This window comes from Paramisgurnus dabryanus, chromosome 3 (assembly GCF_030506205.2).
Source record: "Paramisgurnus dabryanus chromosome 3, PD_genome_1.1, whole genome shotgun sequence".
Taxonomy (NCBI): Eukaryota; Metazoa; Chordata; class Actinopteri; order Cypriniformes; family Cobitidae; genus Paramisgurnus; species Paramisgurnus dabryanus.
Genome location: NC_133339.1, coordinates 14,143,333 through 14,165,399, shown reverse-complemented (window position 1 = coordinate 14,165,399; position 22,067 = coordinate 14,143,333). Strand labels below are relative to the sequence as shown.

At 37.6% G+C, this 22,067-nt stretch overlaps 2 protein-coding genes across 2 annotated transcripts in view; one reads left to right on the top strand and one right to left on the bottom strand.

Moving 5' to 3' along the window:
- The window catches only part of LOC135769018 (uncharacterized), a 178,654-nt gene that overhangs the window by 70,688 nt on the left and 85,899 nt on the right, over positions 1–22,067 (top strand). The gene's annotated exons all lie outside the window — the stretch shown is intronic.
- Positions 12,169–14,951, bottom strand: LOC135769034 (uncharacterized). Its single transcript, XM_065278398.1, has one exon. The coding sequence runs from the start codon at positions 14,949–14,951 to the stop codon at positions 13,653–13,655; it is 1,299 nt and encodes a 432-aa protein (XP_065134470.1). The 3' UTR covers positions 12,169–13,652.

The following is a 22,067-nucleotide window of genomic DNA, read 5'->3' as shown; positions in this document are numbered from 1 at the left end:
GTCCCTCTGTTAAAAAAAGGCATGTGCAGAAGAGGTTACAATTTGCCAAAGAACACATCAACTGGCTTAAAGAGAAATGGAGGAACATTTTGTGGACTGATAAGAGTAAAATTGTTCTTTTTGGGTCCAAGGGCTATAGGCAGTTTGTGAGACGACCCCCAAACTCTGAATTCAAGCCACAGTACACAGTGAAGACAGTGAAGCATGGAGCATGATATGGGCATGTTTCTCCTATGGTGTTGGGCCTATTTATCGCATACCAGGGATCATGGATCAGTTTGCATATGTTAAAATACTTGAAGAGGTCATGTTGCCCTATGCTGAAGAGGACATGCCCTTGAAATGGTTGTTTCAACAAGACAATGACCCACAACACACTAGTAAACGGGCAAAGTCTTGGTTCCAAACCAACAAAATTAATGTTATGGAGTGGCCAGCCCAATCTCCAGACCTTAATCCAATTGAGAACTTGTGGGGTGATATCAAAAATGCTGTTTCTGAAGCAAAACCAAGAAATGTGAATGAATTGTGGAATGTTGTTAAAGAATCATGGAGTGGAATAACAGCTAAGAGGTTGGTTGACTCCATGCCACACAGATGTCAAGCAGTTTTAAAAAACTGTGGTCATACAACTAAATATTAGTTTAGTGATTCACAGGATTGCTAAATCCCAGAAAAAAAAATGTTTGTACAAAATAGTTTTGAGTTTGTACAGTCAAAGGTAGACACTGCTATTTTTTTGAAATCACCCCTTTCAACTAATTGCCCAATTGCACAGCCTTAAGAGCGTGCATATCATGAATGCTGGGACTTGTTTGTTTTCTGAGAATCTACTGAACCTACTGGTAACTTGTTTGGCACGTAGCAATAAAAAATATACTAAAAACCTTGATTATTCTGGTTAGTCACATTGTACTGCTATTATTTTGAACAAGACTGTACATATGGGCCCTGATCCTTCAGATTCCAGCTCCATGTTGGTGCTTCTTCTCTTCAGTTCATCCCACTCATTTGTCATGGCAGAAGCTTCATTTTGTGCTCAGTGACTCATTTTTGTGTTAGTTTTGATGTTTGATTTGGATCATTGACCTGAAAGAAGGTCAAACCATGGCCCATTATATGATTTCTAACAGGTTTTGATTTTTTTATCTGTTGGTATTTCATAGAATCCATTTTGCCATGTATCTGATCAAGATGTCCAGGACGTCCAGCAGAAGAATAGGCCCACAACATTAAAGATACAGCAGTATATTTAATTGTACACATGGGGTACATTTTACTCCTGTGTGAACCAAACTAATGTTGAGTGTTTGCTGCTACAAAAGATATTTTTTTTACCATAAAACCCATCCCGTTTGAAGTTCAAGTAGGGTTAGTTACTTTTCAAATGTAGAACACGAGTATATGATGTTGACTGCAAACTACAGCTTACAGATAGTTTGTCACACGTAGATTAATATGAAGGGAATAACGTTTTTAACCCTTATTGCAGGAGTCACAATTGTTTTGTTTTAGACATATAGTCAAGGTGATGGTTCAATTAAAGGAATGTTAAAAGAAAAGCTGTGAATTAACAAGCTATTACTAAACCTACTGTATGTTGTAGGTATAAAAGAGCTAATCTTCTAATTTATGTATCATTTGACAAATGGCTTAAAACAATACATTGTATATTCACATAAAACCATACCTGCTGTAGCCCACCTTTGTCCTGCATTTTATAGTAACAGTCAGCAACCTTGAATTTATATATGCCTCAGGAGACTTTAATATGGCATTAATGGCAAAAAAGTGCTAGTAAAAAGGTTGGCAAAAAAAATGCATCTCAATATTCATCAGATTGATGCTTTAAAATATGTAATTTTCTACATTTTCGTACGAGGGAGCAACCAACGTACCCCCCTAGGGTGGTAATATGCTTTTAACCTTTTTTACCCATGCCCGGATATTGGAAACACCACAAGTGTTATAGGGTTTTGAACACAAAACTACAAGAATGACATAATGTACTTCACATTAAAAATAACATGCAAACATTCAAGTTTATTAATATGAACTATTTACTGTCTTCATTTTTAGATAATATGGAAATGAAAAAGGAGAGTCAAGCTGAAGTTGATGAGAAACATCAGATTGTAAAAATAAACCATAATGTTTCACAGAAAGAAACTCTGAAGACAGAAAACATAAAGTGTGAAAATAGTTTCAAAGAAGATGAACGCCCTGCAGATCACAAGAGGACTCACAGTGAGGAGAAACCTTTCACATGTCAACAGTGTGGAAAGAGTTTCACTTTTCAATCGAGCCTTATCCGGCACAAGAAAGCTCATAGTGGGGAAAAGCCACACGCGTGCCAGCATTGTGATAAAAGTTTCCCAGATAGAAGTCAACTTAACAGACATTTGAGAATTCACACTGGAGAGAAACCTTACACTTGTCATCTGTGTGAAAAGAGTTTCATAGATAAACGTGGACTTGAAACTCACATGAGAAATCACACTGGGGTGAAACCTTACATATGCTATCAGTGTGAAAAGAGATTTTCAAGCAAACAGAGTCTTAAGGCACACATGACACTTCACACTGAAGGAAAACCGTTCACTTGTCATCACTGTGGAAAGAGTTTCAGAAGAAAAGCTCACCTTAAAGCACACATGAGGACTCACAGTGAGAAGAAACCTTTCACATGTCACCAGTGTGGAATGAGTTTTAACTGTAAATCGAGCCTTAGCTGGCACATGAAAGCTCACAGGGCGGAAAATCCATATGCGTGCCAGCATTGTAACAAGAGTTTCCCAGATAGAAGTCAACTTAAGATACACGAGAGTTCTCACACTGGAGAGAAACCTTACACTTGTCATCTGTGTGGAAAGAATTTCAGAACAAATCCTAACCTTAAAGCCCACATGAGGATTCACACTGGAGAGAAACGACACGTGTGCAATCAGTGTGGAAAGAGTTTTATAACTGCAGGTGAACTAAAGCAACACATGAGGTCTCACACTGGAGAGAAACCTTTCACATGTCAACAGTGTGGAAAGAGTTTTAAAACAAAAGAGAGTCTTAACATACATATGAGGATTCACACTGGAGAGAAACCATTTACGTGCCATCAGTGTGGAAAGAGTTTCAGAAAAAAAGATCACCTTAAAGAACACATGAGGACTCACACGGGAGAGAAACCATTCAAGTGCCATCAGTGTGGAAAGAGTTTCACCTTTCAAACATGCCTTACCCGGCACATGATGATTCACACTGGAGAGAAACCACATGTGTGCCATCAGTGTGGAAAGAGTTTTGCAACTGCAAGTAACCTTAACAGACATTTGAAAATTCACACAGGAGAGAAACCTTACACTTGTCATCAATTTGGAAAGAGTTTCTCTATTAAAAGTAATCTTAAGGTACACGCAAGAATTCACACTGGAGAGAGACCTTTCACATGCCATGAGTGTAAAAAGAGTTTCAAAACAAAGGCTACCCTTACCACACACATGAGAGTTCACACTTGAAAGAAACCATTCACTTGTCAACAGTGTGGATATGGCAACAATGCTTAGAAATCAGCTGAGGTCTTATTAATTAAACTGTTTGGAGGATTCTTACTAAAATCTACATGCACACAAAAGCCCAAGATGTCTGGACTTGTGTTCTTGTGGACTTCATCAGTCCAATTCCAAGTTCGCATGAAGCCAAATACACTTAACAACCCCGGATGTGTTCTTGATTCGCTCATTTGATCAAGGAGACATTCAGGAGGTGACTTGTGTGGACTTGCATTTTCCAGAACTTCAAATCTGTGGTCAGTTAGTTAAGATAGGACCTAATATTAAAATTTCCTCTGACAATTTTGGATATGTGAGTTCAAGTTGATCAGTGGGCAGTAAGTGTCGTGTACACCGCCGAGGGCAGATTCATCTCTGCAAGTCCTTCTGAAATGTGCCGCTGGCTCAGTGCAGCTGCTCTGCGTTTCAGTGTCTGATGGTCAAATATGAAATATTCCCTTTGGATATATATCTGCCATTTTTCTGTCTCTTTATTATTCATATGAAGTCTGTTATTTGTTATTATCGTTTTAACTGATGTTAAAGTTAAGTTTCATAACTTAAATCACACATTTTCTATAGAATCTTAACACTGAATCACTGCCTTTGTACTTTAACCTTTTTTACTTGTGTTTACTTCATGTTGTACAAACATTTTGTACTTTTATGATAAACATGTGTTGTCGGGTTGCGGTGAGATTTTGGCATTTTATTGTGGTCTTGTGTATTGCGGCAAATAGTATGCGATACAGAACCGTTTGCCACTGAATCTGCATAATAGTCAAACGGGTTGGCTTGTATATGGTCGGGTTGTGGTAAGATTGTGGCGTTAGAGATTGAGGTTAGGTCATGTCAAGGGTTTATGCACCGAGTTAGGAGAAAGAAGCGTCTACAGGAGATTAAAGGGCTGAGGAGTAGTGTGGCAGAGGGTGCTATCACTCAACTGACCATCCCACAGAGTCTCATGGGTGCCTCAAGTATGCATTAAGGGATATCAACATTAAGTCCTATACAACAGATCTATGACCAGCACCTGTATACAGATGGTTCTAAAGGTTCTGCCTCTACAAGAACTGTTTCTGCAGTGAAAATCCCTACATTTCAATGCAATATCAGCAAAAGAATAACTAATAATGCTACCCAGTATCATGCAGATGCGTACAAATAGCACAATTCATAGGGTTGTAACGGTATACATGATATTAACATGCACGATTATCATCGTTCTAAAGAGAAATTACTTATTTTGTTCAAATGAGTGATGCAGCTCTATTTTGTCTTTTTTTTATTCAAAAGGTTTTTTTTTCTAAAAAAGTTTGATATAATAAACCAAATGTTCAACCCAAAACCATATCTCTTTTCATTCATTTAAGGGTCATTGTAGCTGATGATTATAATAATAATAATTTTATATCATATACTGTGAAACTACAAACACTGTGATAGTTTCTGGGCCGATTATCATACCGTGAAAATTTCATACCATTACAACCCTAAGCACGAATTGTGAAAATCGTGCAATATCTACGCCAAATTTGAATTCATGCATATGATACGACAGTCCTTCTCATTCACTTAAACGGCACATCTTTTTTTGTCGTTTTCTTTATTGGTTTCTCAAATTTTTTTGTTTTTTTAACCATTTTTGCTTGGGTTTAGGGTTAGATTTCAGATTTGCTTAAGGAGGTTATTTAATATACAGGTTTCTCCATGTTTTTGTTTATATTTAAGCCATCATGGTCCCTTAGAGCTGGGATTAGAATTGGGATTTGGATTAGGATGTCATTTTTATATAACAATAAGTTGATCTAACCCTAAACCCAAGCGAAAATGGTTTAAAAAAATTAAGGAGCCAATAAATAAAACAACAAAAAAGGATGCGCCATTAAAGTCAATGGGAAGGACTGGCGTATCGTATGGACGCCAAATTGGAATTTGATGTATGTATTGTCAGATTTTTACACTTTGTGCTATTTATACGCAAAAGGTTAGCAGTTATCTGTTCTGATTCATATGCCGCAAAAACAGCACTTCCAAGCCTTGTAAGTGGACTAAAATCAGATGTTTGACATATAAGTGGCTCTTAGTTAAAAGAGATATTTTGTAATAAATGGCAATAAGCATGGCCCTGCTTAAAAAACTAATAGACACCATCACAGAAATTCTATTGGTTTTATTGGGAATTTTATTGGTTCTAATGGAATATGGCCCAAAACACACTTCAGTGTAGTGGTTTTAATGGTAAAAGCTAATGGTTTCTATTGGTATTTTAATGGAAACCATTAGAATTTTCTGTAATGGTTTTATCGGTTTTTTTTTACAGCAGAGGGAATATTGATAGCAAGAGCAGACATCTAAATAGCATTTATCTACTTATTGGAAATGGAAGAAGTGCATTTAAGAACAGAAAAAAAGATATTATAATTTCACGTCTTCGAATCAGACATTCTGGACAAAATAATTTAAAATAAGAAAGCATGCAACTGGTAAATGCAGACATTGTAATCAAACAGAGACAATAGAGCATATTTTATGTCAACAGTATGAAAATTAAAAATATATATCACTTATTCAGGAAATGGAAAAAAATGGGCTTAAAAACTTTTTGTAATGTAATTTAGAGCAACAAAAGAAGTATAGAGCCATTATAAAAGCTCCACACTCCAGTACAGCAGGAGGCGGTAGTGCACCATAAGTTGGGTTACCAACCGCCATAAAACTCCAGAAGAAGAAGATTCGAATCAAAAGATTCGTAAAGTTTTGAAGCCTCGCGAATCAGTGTTTAAAGCGGTCATCTGATGTCTTCACGTGTAAATGCCTCTGTGTGCACTATAATAATTAATTCGATTATTTTATTGTTTTGTCAACAGAAGACAGGATTTCTTAATACGTTAACCGTTAGCAGTGAGATGAAGTTGAAAATCTGACCCGGTGTTGTGTCGAACTCCGTTCCCCCTATGTTTCCCTTTAGTGTAGTGTTTTTATCGCGTTTTCATCACGTTACATTTAGAAAGATTAAAGATTTGAATTGGTTATACTAAAAGGCAATAATATCATGTATTTTTTAATACAATTTATTAAATATTTCATACATTTGACAGTTTTCTATTAGGGTATTTCTTTTAAAATATTGCCTGACTTTTTCTTTTGTTTCCTTTACTGGTTGTTTTAAAAATGTAATGTTTGCATACATAATAAATATATATTATACATATAATATGATTCATACTGTAAAAATAATTGACTTACCATTAAGAACAATACAGATACAGTTGTGTTCAAAATTATTCAACCCCAACTGAAATTGATTGTTTTGGCCGGTTTGACATTGATTTTGATCATTCAGTCATCCTGCTTACAATTAAATCAAAGAGGCACGTGTAGGTCAGACAGATATAACATAACATTTATAATGAAATAACCACAAATGTCTTTTCTGTGCTCACATCATTATCAGTTTTATTCAACCCCCAAGTGACATTCAATCTTAGTACTTAGTACAGCATCCTTTTACAGTTAAAACAGCTTTTAAACGGGAAGCATAGCTTGACACAAGTGTCTTGCAGCGATCTACGGGTATCTTCGCCCATTCATCATGGGCAAAAGCCTCCAGTTCAGTCACATTCTTAGGCTTGCGCACTGCAACTGCTTTCTTTAAGTCCCACCAGAGGTTCTCAATCGGATTTAAGTCTGGTGACTGCGATGGCCACTTCAAAATGTTCCAGCCTTTATTCTGCAACCATGCTCTAGTGGACTTGGAGGTATGCTTGGGATCATTGTCCTGTTGAAAGGTCCAACGTCTCCCAAGCCTCAGGTTTGTGACGGACTGCATCACATTGTCATCCAATATCTTCTGGTACTGTAGAGAATTCATGGTACCTTGCACACGCTGAAGCTTCCCTGTACCTGTAGAAGCAAAACAGCCCCAAAGCATGATTGACCCCCCGCCATGCTTCACAGTAGGCAAGGTGTTCTTTTCTTCATAGGCCTTGTTCTTCCTCCTCCAAACATAGCGTTGATCCATGGGCCCAAACAGTTCTAATTTTGTTTCATCAGTCCACAGAACACTATCCCAAAACTTCTGTGGTTTGTCCACATGACTTTTGGCATACTGCAGTCGACTCTTCTTATTCTTTGGAGACAGCAAAGGGGTGCGCCTGGGAGTTCTGGCATGGAGGCCTTCAGTACGCAGGGTGCGCCGTATTGTCTGAGCAGAAACTTCAGTACCCACATCTGACAAATCTTTTCTCAGTTCCTCAGCAGTCACACGGGGACTTTTCTCCACTCTACGCTTCAGATAGCGCACAGCAGTCGAAGTCAGCATCTTTTTTCTGCCACGACCAGGTAGCGTTTCAACAGTGCCCTTTACCTTGAATTTGCGAATGATGCTTCCTATGGTGTCTCTTGGTATGTTTAACATCTTTGCAATCTTCTTATAGCCATTGCCCTTCCTGTGAAGATTAATCACCTCTTCTCTTGTCTTCCTGGAACATTCTCTTGACTTCACCATGTTTGTAACCACACCAGTAAATGTTTAGAATGAGCTGAGTATCACAGTCATTTTAAACCTGCCTTATTGGTGCTTATTAGGCTTTATTGCTGCTCCCTGATATCCACAGGTGTTTTCAATACCTGATTGAAAACACTTCAATGAACCTCTGTTCTTCAGAGTGGTAGTTCTTTAAGGGGTTGAATAATTGTGTCAATGAAGAATTCACAAAAGAAACATTTACTACTATATTACAAAACCAATTGATGTAATTTTATTTGCATATGGTTCTTTAAGAAGTCCTTGTAGGATTTAATTCTGAATACAATTACAAATGTACACTAAATTCCCTAAAACCCTTAACAGCATTGGGGGTTGAATAATTTTGAACACAACTGTACATTACAGAAATGCACACATATACATCTCAGTAGTCATTAAAACTTTAAATATATAAATAATAAAACCTATAACGTGATAAAAACGCTATAAAAACACTACACTGAAGGAAAAAATAGGGGGAACATAGGGGGAACAGATTTCGACACAACACCGGACTCACTGTTTTCTCTGGCGCAGGGATCCATTGTCCGGACAGCGTCATAAACATCTCCTGACTCATACAGTTGTGTACTTTGAGGTAATGTTCAGCACGTATAATACGAATATTAGTAAATGTTTTTACCCATGTATTATGAACCAGTTTACTGTGGAGATCGAGGACTAAAAACAGAAGATGTGCGCTATTCATACAACTTTAAAATTACCTGAGGACTGCATCTGTATTTATCACTTCTTATTTTAGTTCTTATTTAGCTTTATATTTAGTAACATTTGGGGAGAGCTGGGTACAAACTAAGGCTTTTTGGCTCTATGATTAAAAAAATATTTGCGTTAGATTTAATATTTTTACACAATGTCCCTGTCCTGGAAACTGCCCCTTAAAGTTTGTTTGTGGGATCTACCGTTATCGTACACCGGCAGTGACAGGAGTGTAAACGTTACCTCATAGTTGGGGTTCATTGTGAACAGAGGGTTTGTTGTAACATCTGCTAGAAAATTTAGTTTAAACACAAATAATTCAATCAAATTCTGTCTATATACTAAAGGTGTATATTGTTTATTTATCTACCTATAATAGATAGATATCCACATTCATTCATCAATGATCCTTCATCTAACCGTCATTGTATTATGCATCAATCCATATAAACATATTTTTTTAAAGGGCAAAAATCACAATTGTGAGTTATTTCCCCTGATATTGTATTAACAGTTACCATTTTGATTAATATTATTTACATTGTTTTCTAGAGCCCGACCGATATGCATTTTTTGGGTCCGATGCCGATACAGATATTAGGGAGTAAAAAAAACACTGATAACGATATATCGGCCGATATTCTTTGTGTGTATATTATAGTACAGTACACATATACTACAGTATATTATACTACAGCAGGCTTCTGTACATATAATACACTATATACATTAACAGAATATACTATATATAAATACTTTTTTTGCAATGATCACTCACAAATGTGGTGATCAAACACTTAAAATGACGTGACAAAGATATGTAGTATAGGCAGGTGTGTTTTACAAGTTAACAATAAACTTTATTATCCAAAATGATTCTGATATAAGTGCACAAAACAGTAAACTTGACTAATTATAAATAACTTTAAAATACAAACAAAACAAAATACATATAACTTAAATGATTGTCAGTTTTGACGAGAATAATGTTATATTGGGCTTATTTTGAAAATGGAAACTTATAAAGTCATTGTTTATTTGCTTTACAGTAAGTTATGTACTTCACAAATTAATTAGAAACTTACTGTTAAGACGACAATGCTTTACTGACAACATACTGATGTAGGCTTATGTTTAATGTACTGAACATAGTTTTTATGACGCGAACCCACAGTGTTCTGCCGGTACTTTAAACTTTTATAAAACTAAAGCGTCTTCTCTCCGCCTCTTTAATTTAACGAGGGTGTAAAGTTGCGTGAGCTTATTTAATCAATTGCTTTGAAATGAGCATGTTCAGTAACAGCACAAGCAGCTATACTCCCACAGACTGCGCGTCAGTTAAAGCGCGTCCTTTCTCCGCCTCGCGTCATTTCTTCCGCTTCCGTTTTAAACAACTCGCAAATGGACAAAAGAGACGGATTAAAAACACCAAATGTAAACCGGAATGTGTCTTTCTCGCCCAGCTATAATCCAATCGACCAAAGCGCGTCTTAATACCAGGTGTAAAATGTTGTGAAGAAACCGCGTGACTGCCACCACCTGAACTGAGGGACTGACTGAAGTGAAGGGGGGTTGGCTGGTGTCACTACAGTGAGTGACCTGGGTCACCATTAGCAACCAGTAGGGCGCACTCTGCTGGACAAACAAGTACTTACATCTTTCAAAAGCATTTAATGTCTTCTGTAAGGAACGTTCATATCGGCGGCTTATACGCCGATACAGATATATCTGCGACAGGCTCATGTCGGCCGATAAAATCGGCAAAACGATAAATCGGTCGGGCTCTATTGTTTTCTTTTCATTATTATTGTATACCTGAGGCTTAACTTGTTACTTTACTTGTTACTTTACAAATAACAGACTTCATATAAATAATAAAGAGAAATAAATCGATAAGACCAAAAAATGGCAGTTAGATATATCGAAAGCGAATTGTAGGAGCCATAGTTACTAGCTTATTTAACATTTTTGTTCAATTTGTTCATTTAAATATAATTCTGTTGTTGTATGATTAATTGTTTATTTCTTCAAGGGTGTGTCCTCTACAGGTAAGAGAAATGTTTAAAAGGTTATGCCACCAATGACAGGAGGAAGGCGCTGGTGCAAGATCATACAGTTATTTGACGATACACATGGAGAATGGCTGAAAGTGGCTTTGCGTTGTTTGTTTGTTTTATGCTATAATGCATCTTTAATTTTGATACAATAAACTTACCATTAAAGGAATAGGCTATCCTTTTTCCATATTAAACTATGTTATTACTCTATCATACATACCTCTAAGCGCTGTGGCATGCGGCGACACTTCGATAGCATTTAGCTTAGCCCCATTAATTCAATGGTACCAAACAGAGATAAAAAGTGACCAAACACATCAACGTTTTTCCTATTTAATATGAGTAGTTATACGAGCAAGTATGGTGGCACAAAATAAAACGTAGCGCTTTTCTAAGCGGATTTAAAAGGGTAACTATATTGTATGGCGGAATAGCACTTTTGGCAGTACTTCGATTCGCCTGAAAAATCCGCTCCCCTTCTCGCTCTAATAATGAGAGGGAGAGTGTTACTGCACCGAGTCGAAGTACTCCCAAAAGTGCTATTCCACCATACAATATAGTTACCCTTTTAAATCCACTTAGAAAAGCGCTACATTTTATTTTGTGCCACCATACTTGCTTGTAAGCACTAAGATGATAGAGGTATGTATCAACTCTTCTTAGTTTAGGAATTAACATAGTTTAATATGGAAAAAGGATAGACTATTCCTTTAAGAAACATCAACAAGCCTCTATGCTACTTTGTACACGTTAGAAACATTGCGTCATCAGTGGTTAAAGCTCCTGTTCTTTCCGTGGTTTTGAAGCTTTGATTGTGTTTACAGTGTGCCATATGACATGTGTTTCACGTGTAAAAAAGGCGATACAATTTACTTATCTCTATACCGCTGTTTTCACTGTCCTCAAAACAGGCTGATGGCTTCTTTGTTTTATGAAGTCCCTCTTTCAGAAATACGTAACGAGTTCTGATTGTGTAGTTTATTTAGTGTGTTGTGATTCGATAGCAGCTTAGCTTAGCAGAGCCGTTTGAGCCAAAGCTGGTGACTGACGTATTCCTCTGGGCGGAGCTTAGTCAAAAAACATTTTACTGACGTCATTAAAGCAGGAAGTAGAGGGCTGTAGTCCAAATCGGCTGTTCGCTGTAGGCTTTGAAAGAGGAATTCTGTTAAACAAAATACAGTTGAAAGAAAAAGTATGTGAACCCTTTGGGCTTACTTGGATTTCTTCATAAATTGGTCATAAAATGTGTTCTGATCTTCATCTAAGTCACAACAATAGAGAAACACAGTCTGCTTAAACCAATACCGCACAAACATTATACGTTTTCATGTTTTTATTGAACACAACATGTAAACATTCATAGTGCAGGGTGGAAAAAGTATGTGAAACCCTAGGCTAATGACTTCTCCAAGAGCTAATTGGAGTCAGGAGTCAGCCAACCTGGAGTCCAATCAATGTGATGAGATTGGATGTGTTGATTAAAGCTGCCCTGTCCAATAAAAAACAACACACACCAGTTTTGAGTTTGCTGTTCTGAAGAAGCATTGTCTGATGTGAACCATGCCTCACACAAAAGAGCTCTCAAAAGACCTACGATCAAGAATTGTTGACTAACATAAAGCTGCAAAGGGCTACAAAAGTATATCTAAAAGCCTTGATGTCCATGTGTCCACGGTAAGACAGATTGTCTACAAATGGAGAAAGTTCAGCACTGTTGCTACATTCCCTAGGCGTGGTCGTCCTGTAAAGATGACTGAAAGAGCACAGCGCAGAATGCTCAATGAGGTGAAGAAGAATCCTAGAGTGTCAGCTAAATAAAGACTTACAGAAATCTCTGGCACATGCTAACATTTTTTGTTGACAAATCTACAATAAGGAAAACATTAAACAAGAATGGACTTCATGGGAGGACACCACGGAGAAAGCCACTGCTGTCCAAAAAAAAACATTGCAGCACATTTGAAGTTTGCAAAAGAGCACCTGGATGTTCCACAGCACTACTGACAAAACATTATGTGGACAGATGAAACCAAAATTGAGTTGTATGGAAAGAACACACAACGCTATGCAGGGAACTACACTAACCTTTTCCACTGGTGGCACTTGCGCTACCAACTTTTTCAGTTACTGGCGCAAAATATGATTTGGTCGCACATATTTTTTTCAAGTTATATTAAGGCGCTCTGGATAATAATGAAACTGTATTGCATACAGATATGTTTTTTATCTTACTTGCCATCTTTTAAACCACATGCCGCCTTGTTTTCTTAAACGTTGCAGTGTTTCCCAAAGATCTGAAATTTACTTGTGGTGGTAGCCGGTCATTACCCACTGACAAATAATGGTCTACTATACATGTGACGAAGAACTAATAATGTGTGACACAACACAATACTTTGATTTATTAAAAATTTATATTAATTTCACATTATAGTTCATTAATCTAAAAACCCCAAACTTTCTTTGCCATAAACAAAGCTGACACTGTTTGTCAATGCACCACGAAAACACTTACTGTTTTTGCACTGATATATGACGCGATTAGACCCCTTTTATCAAACTCAATATAATACAATGCTATGTATAGTATATTAATAGACAGCGCAGGTCTATAGATTATAAATGTGACTGATGTTATAATGGTTATAATTTCTATTAGATAGGCACTTTTACTGCTTATGTTCTATCTTTCTCATGTGTGTCTTAAGAGCAACTTCACTTGTAAAACTCTTTTCACACTGAGAGCATATGTAAGGTTTCTCTCCAGTGTGACTTCTCATGTGAATCTCAAGTAGACTTTTATATATGAAACTCTTGAGGACATGCGTGAGGTTTCTTTTCACTGTGAGTTATCATGTGTTTCTTAAGAATAAACTCCAAACTGAAACTCTTTCCACAATGAAGACATGTGTGAGGTTTCTCTCCTGTGTGAGTCCTACTGTGTATTTTCAGGTAAAAAATTTTTCTGAAACTCTTTCCACACAGATGACAAGTGTAAGGTTTCTCTCCAGTGTGAATTTTTAGGTGTCTTTTAAGTTCATTTTTTACTTTAAAACTCTTTCCATAGTGATGACAAGTGAACGGTCTCTCTCCAGAGTGAATACTCACATGTATATTAAGGTCACGTTTCGTTATAAAAACTTTTGCACAGTGATGACATGCGAATGGTTTTGCAGCAGTGTGAACTTTCATGTGTGCCTTAAGAGTGCGTTTGCTTGTAAAACTCTTTTCACACTGAGAGCATATGTAAGGTTTCTCTCCAGTGTGTCTTCTCATGTGAATCTCAAGTCCACGTTTATCTATGAAACTCTTTTCACACTGAAGACATGCGTGAGGTTTCTCTCCAGTGTGAATTGTCATGTGTGCTGTTAAGGTACTCTTCCTTCTGAAACTTTTTTTACACTCATGGCATGTGAACGGTTTCTCTCCAGTGTGAATTCTTGTGTGAAACTTAAGGTTACTTTTATTTTGGAAACTGTTTCCGCACAGATGACACGTGAATGGTTTCTCTTCAGTGTGAATTCTTGTGTGACGCTTAAGCTCAGTTTTACTTCTGAAACTCTTTTCACACAGATGACAAGTGAATGGTTTCTCTTCAGTGTGAATTCTCATGTGTTTCCTAAGAACACCTTTACTTGTGAAACTCTTTCCACACAGATGACATGTGTAAGGTCTCTCTCCAGTGTGAAGTCTTACGTGTATCTGAAGTTCACTTTTATATGGGAAACTCTTGTCACAATGCTGGCACGCGTGTTGCTTTCCCACCATGTGAGCTTTCTTGTGCTTGCTAAGGCTCGATTGAAAAGTGAAACTCTTTTCACACTGTTGACATCTGAATAGTTTCTCTCCCGTGTGAATCCTCATGTGTGCTTTAAGGTAAACTTTTCTTGTGAAACTCTTTCCACACTGTTGACAAGTGAAAGGTTTCTCCTCACTGTGAGTCCTCTTGTGATCTTCAGGGCGTTCATCTTCACTGAAACTATTTTCACACTTTATGTCTTCTGTTTTCAGAGTTTCTTTCTGTGAAACATTATGGTTTATTTTTACAATCTGATGTTTCTCATCCACTTCAGCTTGACTCTCCTCTTTCACTTCCATCATATCTAAAAGGAAGACAGTAAATAGTTCATATTGATAAACACATTTGAGATTGTCATGTATCCATGTTATTTTTAATGTGAAGTACATTATGTCATTTCTATTGTTAATTTCTACTCTTGTAGTTTAACTCTTGTGCGGTGTTCAAAATCCTATAACACTTCTGGTGTTTCCAATATCAGCAAACATTGGATTCTATCTTTTTGTCAACTTGTTTTCTTTCAGTTAGGAATAATGAATCATAGGCCTAATTAATCGGAGCTTATGCACCTCATAATTTTAGTGAAAATAGCATTATCTATGAATAGTGTTGGCAATATTAAATAAAATATGACAAACATTTGCAGTGTTGATCACCATGGGCTTTGGCCACATTACTTAAACTAATATTAAGAAAATATTAAAGGTATAGCTGAAGATTTTCGTTTTCCGGGTGGATCACCTCTGTTATTGGTCATACCAGATGTCAATCATTCTGATTATATGTTGACGTATAACCGTCGTACGTGCTCGCCTCTAGGTTCGCTTTCTGCACATGCGCACTTTCATGTGTATGTGTTGTGTGCTACGGTTTCAACCATTCATTGAAGGTCGCGTTCTCACTGTGTTTTTTTTTCAAAATGTCGCAAGAGAAAAAGTGTCTACGAATTGTATGACAAGAAGAGAAAGGACTATAAAGAAAGAAACAAGACCAGAGTGTTTATGGGAGACTATTTCACACGCTGGCGTGAGCTAAAAGGACAGGTTTGGCTTCCCACGCCAAGTTTCTACTGGAAAGGTACATTTTGTCATACTATTTGGAGAAATCCATTTAAAATCACTGCTAGTAAAAGTTGATGTAAGCTATGATTAGCGATGCTAGCCCTGGCACGAGTCACGAACCGCACAAACACAGTAAACATGCCGACAGCAACTTGTAAACAGAGCAAAGAGAAGAACTGAGCTCCTGCATGCTCTCTCTCTGTCTCGTGCACGCGTTTAACAGGCGTTCCCTTTGGGAGGAGGGAGAGTGTTGCGTGTGCATTTATATATGGATACTATTTTGTATTTCAAATACGTATTTTAAATACATGTATTTGAAATACTGGCCATCCCTGGGCGCCATCCAGTGCATAAATCAATCCAAATTTAAAAACACTACCAAAAATAACTCATGGATTCTTGATAAATGGAGGAGTGTGTGACCCAAGGTTACCAAATGCCTCAACACAGGCACTCAAGTCCCTCGGATGACCAAACACAACTTCTGTCTTGTTTTTATTAAGACAAAGGATGGTTTTGCTACACTCTTAAAATGAATGTGTTAAATTAACACATCTTGTGTTTTGTCCTTAAGTTAGCACATCTCTGTGTTATTTTTGGAATAAGACACTTTGTGTTGTTTTAACACATCTTGTGTTGTCCATTTCATTTATTTAAGCTCACAATCTATACGAAATGACACACAATGTGTTAAAATAACACAATGTGTTAAATAGTTTAACACAAAACAATGTGTTAAAATTAACACATCCTTTCTTAGAGTGTAATAGTAATCAATACACCAAAAAACATGGTTATTACACTTTTACCACAAAAAAAAAACATGGTTAATTTTCAAACATTTTTTTTTTTTTAAGAACAATATTTTGGTGAACATGGTATTCAGATTCAAAGATGTTTTGCCAGTATACATGCTTTATGTATAGGCTGAATTAGTATTTATGAGACATGCTTAAAACAACTACATGGAAATACCTTGTTGAAAATAAAAAAAAATTCTAGGTTTTTCTAGGTTTCCTAGGTCAGCCATTTCCATTCCTAGGTCCGTGAGGGTACTGCAGGTGGTCCGTGTAAAGGCAAAATAAGAATATGTATATTTTAAGAATATGCAGTGTTGTGCCTGAATGAGTTCATTGAACAAAAGTTGAACGTGAACTGAACGTAACGTATTACTGCCTGATGAATGTTACTGTGAACGGCAAGCTCTCTCAGTTTAACGTCGTTAAATAGGGTGCCAGATTTCTATATTCTTCCAGGCGAAAACCCGACTAAAACACACTGTAAACAGGCCTTAATGTGTAGCGGAAAAAACACCCAATCTGGCAACACCGCCACCAGTCAGTGTTCACCAGTCACGCTGCATGCGTCATCAGAACAACACAGATGCTGCTGAAATTTCTGCCGCGCCACTCAAATAGTTTAATATTAAATAACATCATATTTGTCTTAAATCGTTCCCGATTAACATAGGCTGCTAACGCATATTCTGGATCTTGAAATAGACTCGGTCTAAGCTCACGCTATTTAACATGCACGTGTGGTGTGCATAGGGCTGTGACGGTCATTATATAACCGTGAGACCGACGGTTATAGTTGAACACCGTCATTAGAACTCTATAACCGGCAAAACCGTGTTATTAAAATATTTAAAAAAAATGTATCATACAGAATTTTTAAATACTATTTAAAACAATTGTTAACAGTCTGTGTTATACGCCCCACCATGTTCTCACGCAGTGAAAAATACAGAGCGGGGCAGACACTGACAACGTGCTGACATACAGGACAGACCAGGTTACTTTTCGGTTACTTTTGAGATTAAACATATTAAACAAAGTCTCACCTTTCAAATCATCTCTTCCTTCTAGTTAATTTATAGCATCAAATAAACATGAATGACCATAAGAAGGAATGTTGTTTTAACCGCGGAAAGGCGTCAGTACACTCCGCTTTTCAAGTTCAAATTCTCCCATGCTAATCTACTAACTCTCCTGAAAGCACATTCACTGCTTGTCTTGCTGTTAATTTTAAATAAACGTAGAGTAAGTAGCTAATCAGTGTCTTGTTTATTCAAACGCCGGTTTACTTCGCAAGTGTGAGCACTGAACAGCGCGTACTGTATGTGGAGAGCGTTTGCCGCGCGTGGCCATTGTCGGCAGCGCATACTGTGCAGTTTAGTAACAGTATAAAAATCTCAAGTTCATATTACTTTACTTTACATGCATTTATGAGCAAAACCTCTTCAAGACGCTTTTTAACCCACATTCTGGTCCATGTAATGACAGATATAGACACAATTAAATCTGTTTCTCTGAAGATTATCAAAATAGATGAGAGAGGATTCATTTAGCCTATTCTGAGCAGAGAGTGACAGCGCAGTCTTCTGTCAACAGTGTGTTTTTAAATATTTCATTGCTTTCTGTTAAATTGCTTAAAGTCATTACTGTTAAAAACACACTTGGCATCACATTCATGATTATATGGTAAAATGACACTTTCGCGTCAATCCACAAGCATTTAAACGAGCAAAACGCCCCCCCACAGACGGTTATGTTATGAACCGTCACATTTGACTCACGTCACAACCGTCATCACCAATTCTGAAACCGGCACACCCCTAGGTGTGCAATACCTGTAAATTGTCATACACACAATGCCTCGCAGCGCTTCTCGCCCGGGGTGCGACCCCCACCCGACTAATCTTCTTAAGGTATGTGCAAGCAAATATAAAAATTAAAAGACAGTCAATGCTAAGGTTAACCCTGGTTGGATAAGGATTTAAAGTTGGATATGAAGATGAAATCTGACGCATTTAGGTTCAGTGTTAAAACTGATAAATAATTGCTGTCTGTGTGTGGTGGTTCTATATGGGCTAGAATGGCAATCATTTAAAAAATAATAATATGGAAAAAAAGAACTATAAATTAGTTCATTTTTGGAACTGTGAACTAGTTCAAAATTTTGAAAATTAACTATGAACTGAACTAGTTCATTTTAAAACTTACTGAACTAGTTCATGTAGAAAGTGAACTTTTCCAACACTGAGAATATGTATATAAATAATATTGATATAAGAATATTGATATACATTTTAAATTAAATTGTCAAGTTATTGTGTGATTACTAAAATAGGCCAGTGGTGCTCGGCCGTGACATTCAAGTTCAGTGCCGTACAAAATGGATTGGTGTATGAATATGTGGCAGCCGTTTTGTGCAGTAAACTTTCTTTTAAGAAACCTGTTGTACTGATGTGATGACCAGTTATAGTTTTAGTGTTAGTAAGACTATTTAGATGTGCAGATTAATTCAGGACTTTGTGTAGACATATTTTATAATGAGTATTATGAGGTAGTCCGCGAAAATTCTTGATTACAAATAGTGGACCACACACACAAAAAGTTTGAAAAGCCCTGTCCTCGGTAATCTATGTGTTGTTTATTTTGCTTGTTATTTAAATAAACTAAGTTTAAAGTACTTTGTTGTTATTTATTCCTAGCGGAGTTTACCTGAAGTTACGTGTTGACCACTAAAGCCGCTTGTTTATGTTGTTACTTCTAAAACCGTCTATAGATGTAGAAAGTTATCATTTCATGGATTTTAGTTTATTTCCCCCACATGTTTCTCAATGCCAAATTTCTGTTTTTATGATAATTCCTCAACCCTCAAAGATAAAGAATGATAAATAGCCACCAACCTATTTGTTCCTCAGTATCTTCATCCTTTATTCTGCATGGTTGTGGATCTGTCATCTTCTCAAGCTCCTCTTTCACCAGCATCAACATTATGTCATGAAGATTTCAGTTGTCACACATGGAGTGATTTCTCTGTGTGTTTGACTCCAGCATTTATTGGTGGATTGTTGTAGGAGGAGCTTCACTGACTCTCAATGACTTTCACTCTATGTGTGTTAACTAGAAATGAAAGAAGAGACATTAAATATATATATATATAAATATAAATAAACATACTTTTGGTTTGGTCATAAGCAGATATGCATGCAAGGTAATACAAATTTTAAAAAAGCCATCTTGACTGATTTAACTGTAAGTAGAACTTAAATTTTTTCCTTCAGTGTGTACCACAAAAACATTACAAGCATTATTAGGGCCCGAGCACACCGGGGTGTGAGGACCCTATTGTTCTTTAAGGGCTCTGTAGCGCCCCCGATAATGCAAAAACAAACATTGGGGCACATGTATGAAAGTTGGTACCTATACATATCTCATTGACCCGAACAACTTTCGCACTCAAACCTATTAGCTCCACCCAACAGGAAGTCGGCCATTTTGGATTGTTTAAAAAATGCATGCGGTGAACTTTTAAATACTCCTCATAGGGGATTTGTGCGAATGACACCAAACGTGGTGATCAGGATGTCAAGACATTGTACTTGCTAAATTGCGAAGGGATTTTTGATATCTCAAATGGTTCTGCCATGGCGAGGCGACAAATTCATTGCCAAATCAGAGAAACAGGAAGTGTCTAATATCTAAGGTAAAAAATGTCTTATTGTGATGACACACGGGGTGTTTGTTCGTCTGAAGATTCTGATTGCATTGATGTGCCTATTGTGAGTCTCGGGTATAGCGCCACCACCAGGCGCCAGGAAGTGTTGCAGTCCCAAAGGTTGATTTTTTTTGACAGTTCCATGTGATATTCTTTTAAATACTCCTCCTAGAATGTTTATGCGATTGACAACAAAAGTGGTCAACATGATGCTGAGACATTGTAGATGCTAAATAGCGAAGGAATTTTTGACATCTCGAACGCTGTTGCCATGGCAATGCTTCAAACTTTACTTTAATTTCAGGCATATTTAAGGCTCTTGGCGTGCTTAGATTAACTTTAAATTTAGCACACACATCAGAGTTGTCGGCTGTTAAGTGTTGACAAAAAGTAAAGATAAAAGCGTGTCTGTTAAGTGGCTCACTAGCACCCCCGTTTGTCTAAAATGTGGGGTTTCTTTTACCTACAGTACCCAAATTGGTCAGTAGCAACATGAAATAGTCCACTGATATTTACCCGCTTGATGCACGTGCCCACTTTGCGTCGTTTTCTCGGAAGCACCATGTAGCGGTAAAAAAAAACAAATCGCTGCTTGCAGCTATATTTAGGGCCCGAGCACCGAGGAGCAGGCCAGAATGGCCTGCACCGTGGGTGCAAAGCCCTATTGTTTTTGCTTCGTTTATTAGGGCCCGAGCACACCAGGGTGTGAGGACCCTATTGTTTTTGCTCCGTTTCTTCTTCTTCTTCTTCTTCTTCGAAATGGATCGCATTTTTGAGGGCCTTAACATACCCGAAAACTCATGAAAATTTGCACACGTGTCAGAAGTGGCGAAAATTTACATGTAGTAAAGGCGTCAGAAGTGGGCGTGTAGAAATGGCTCGATAGCGCCACCTTCAAAATTTCAAGAGAACAGCCACCCCACTACAAAAAACGTACAGATACGAAATTTGGTAGGATCATCTAGCACCCCAAGACCTACAAAAAAGTCTCTTGGAGCTAAGCTCTAAACCCCACAGGAAGTCGGCCATTTTGAATTTTCTCTGTCATTTTTTTACATTTCCAAGCGTCGTACTTTTACAAACTCCTCCTAGCGATTTAATCCGATCATTATCATATTTGGTCAGTGTCATCTAAAGGCCTTTGCGATGCTAAATTGCGGAGATCTTGACTTTTCATTGGAGGGTGTGTCCGTGGCGGCCTGACAAAGTTAGGCATTTTCGCCATGAAACAGGAAGTTGTTATAACTCAGGAATACAATGTCCAATCTGCCCCACACTTCATATGTTTGATAAGAGTCTTGAACTGAACACATTCTAATGCCAATATTCAGCTTCAGTCATAGCGCCACCTAGAGGTAGCAGGAAATGCCATGTTTTACGCTGTGATTTCCTGCTCTTAGAGATTGAATCAAATCATCATCATATCTGGTCAGACTGATATCAAGCCCTTTGCGATGATAAATTGCGAAGATCTTGACTTTTCGTTGAAGGGTGTGTCCGTGGCAGCCTGGCAAAGTGTGATATTTTGCCATGAAACAGGAAGCGGTTGTAATTCAGGCATACATTATCCGATCTGCCCCCGACTTCACAAGTTTGATAAGGGTCCCGGCCTGAACACATCAATATAACAATAATCAGGTACAGTCATTGCGCCACCTGCTGCACACAGGCAGTGTGGCACATTTTTTGTCCTTTGAATATGCACCTATATTTACCCACTTTAATTCATATCCCCCTGGTTCACTGCTTTACTAATGCCATAGGGTAGCGGTGCACATGCGTGCGAGGGCCCTTCCATCGCTGCTTGCAGCTTTAATTTGGGCCCGAGCACACCGGGGTGTGAGGACC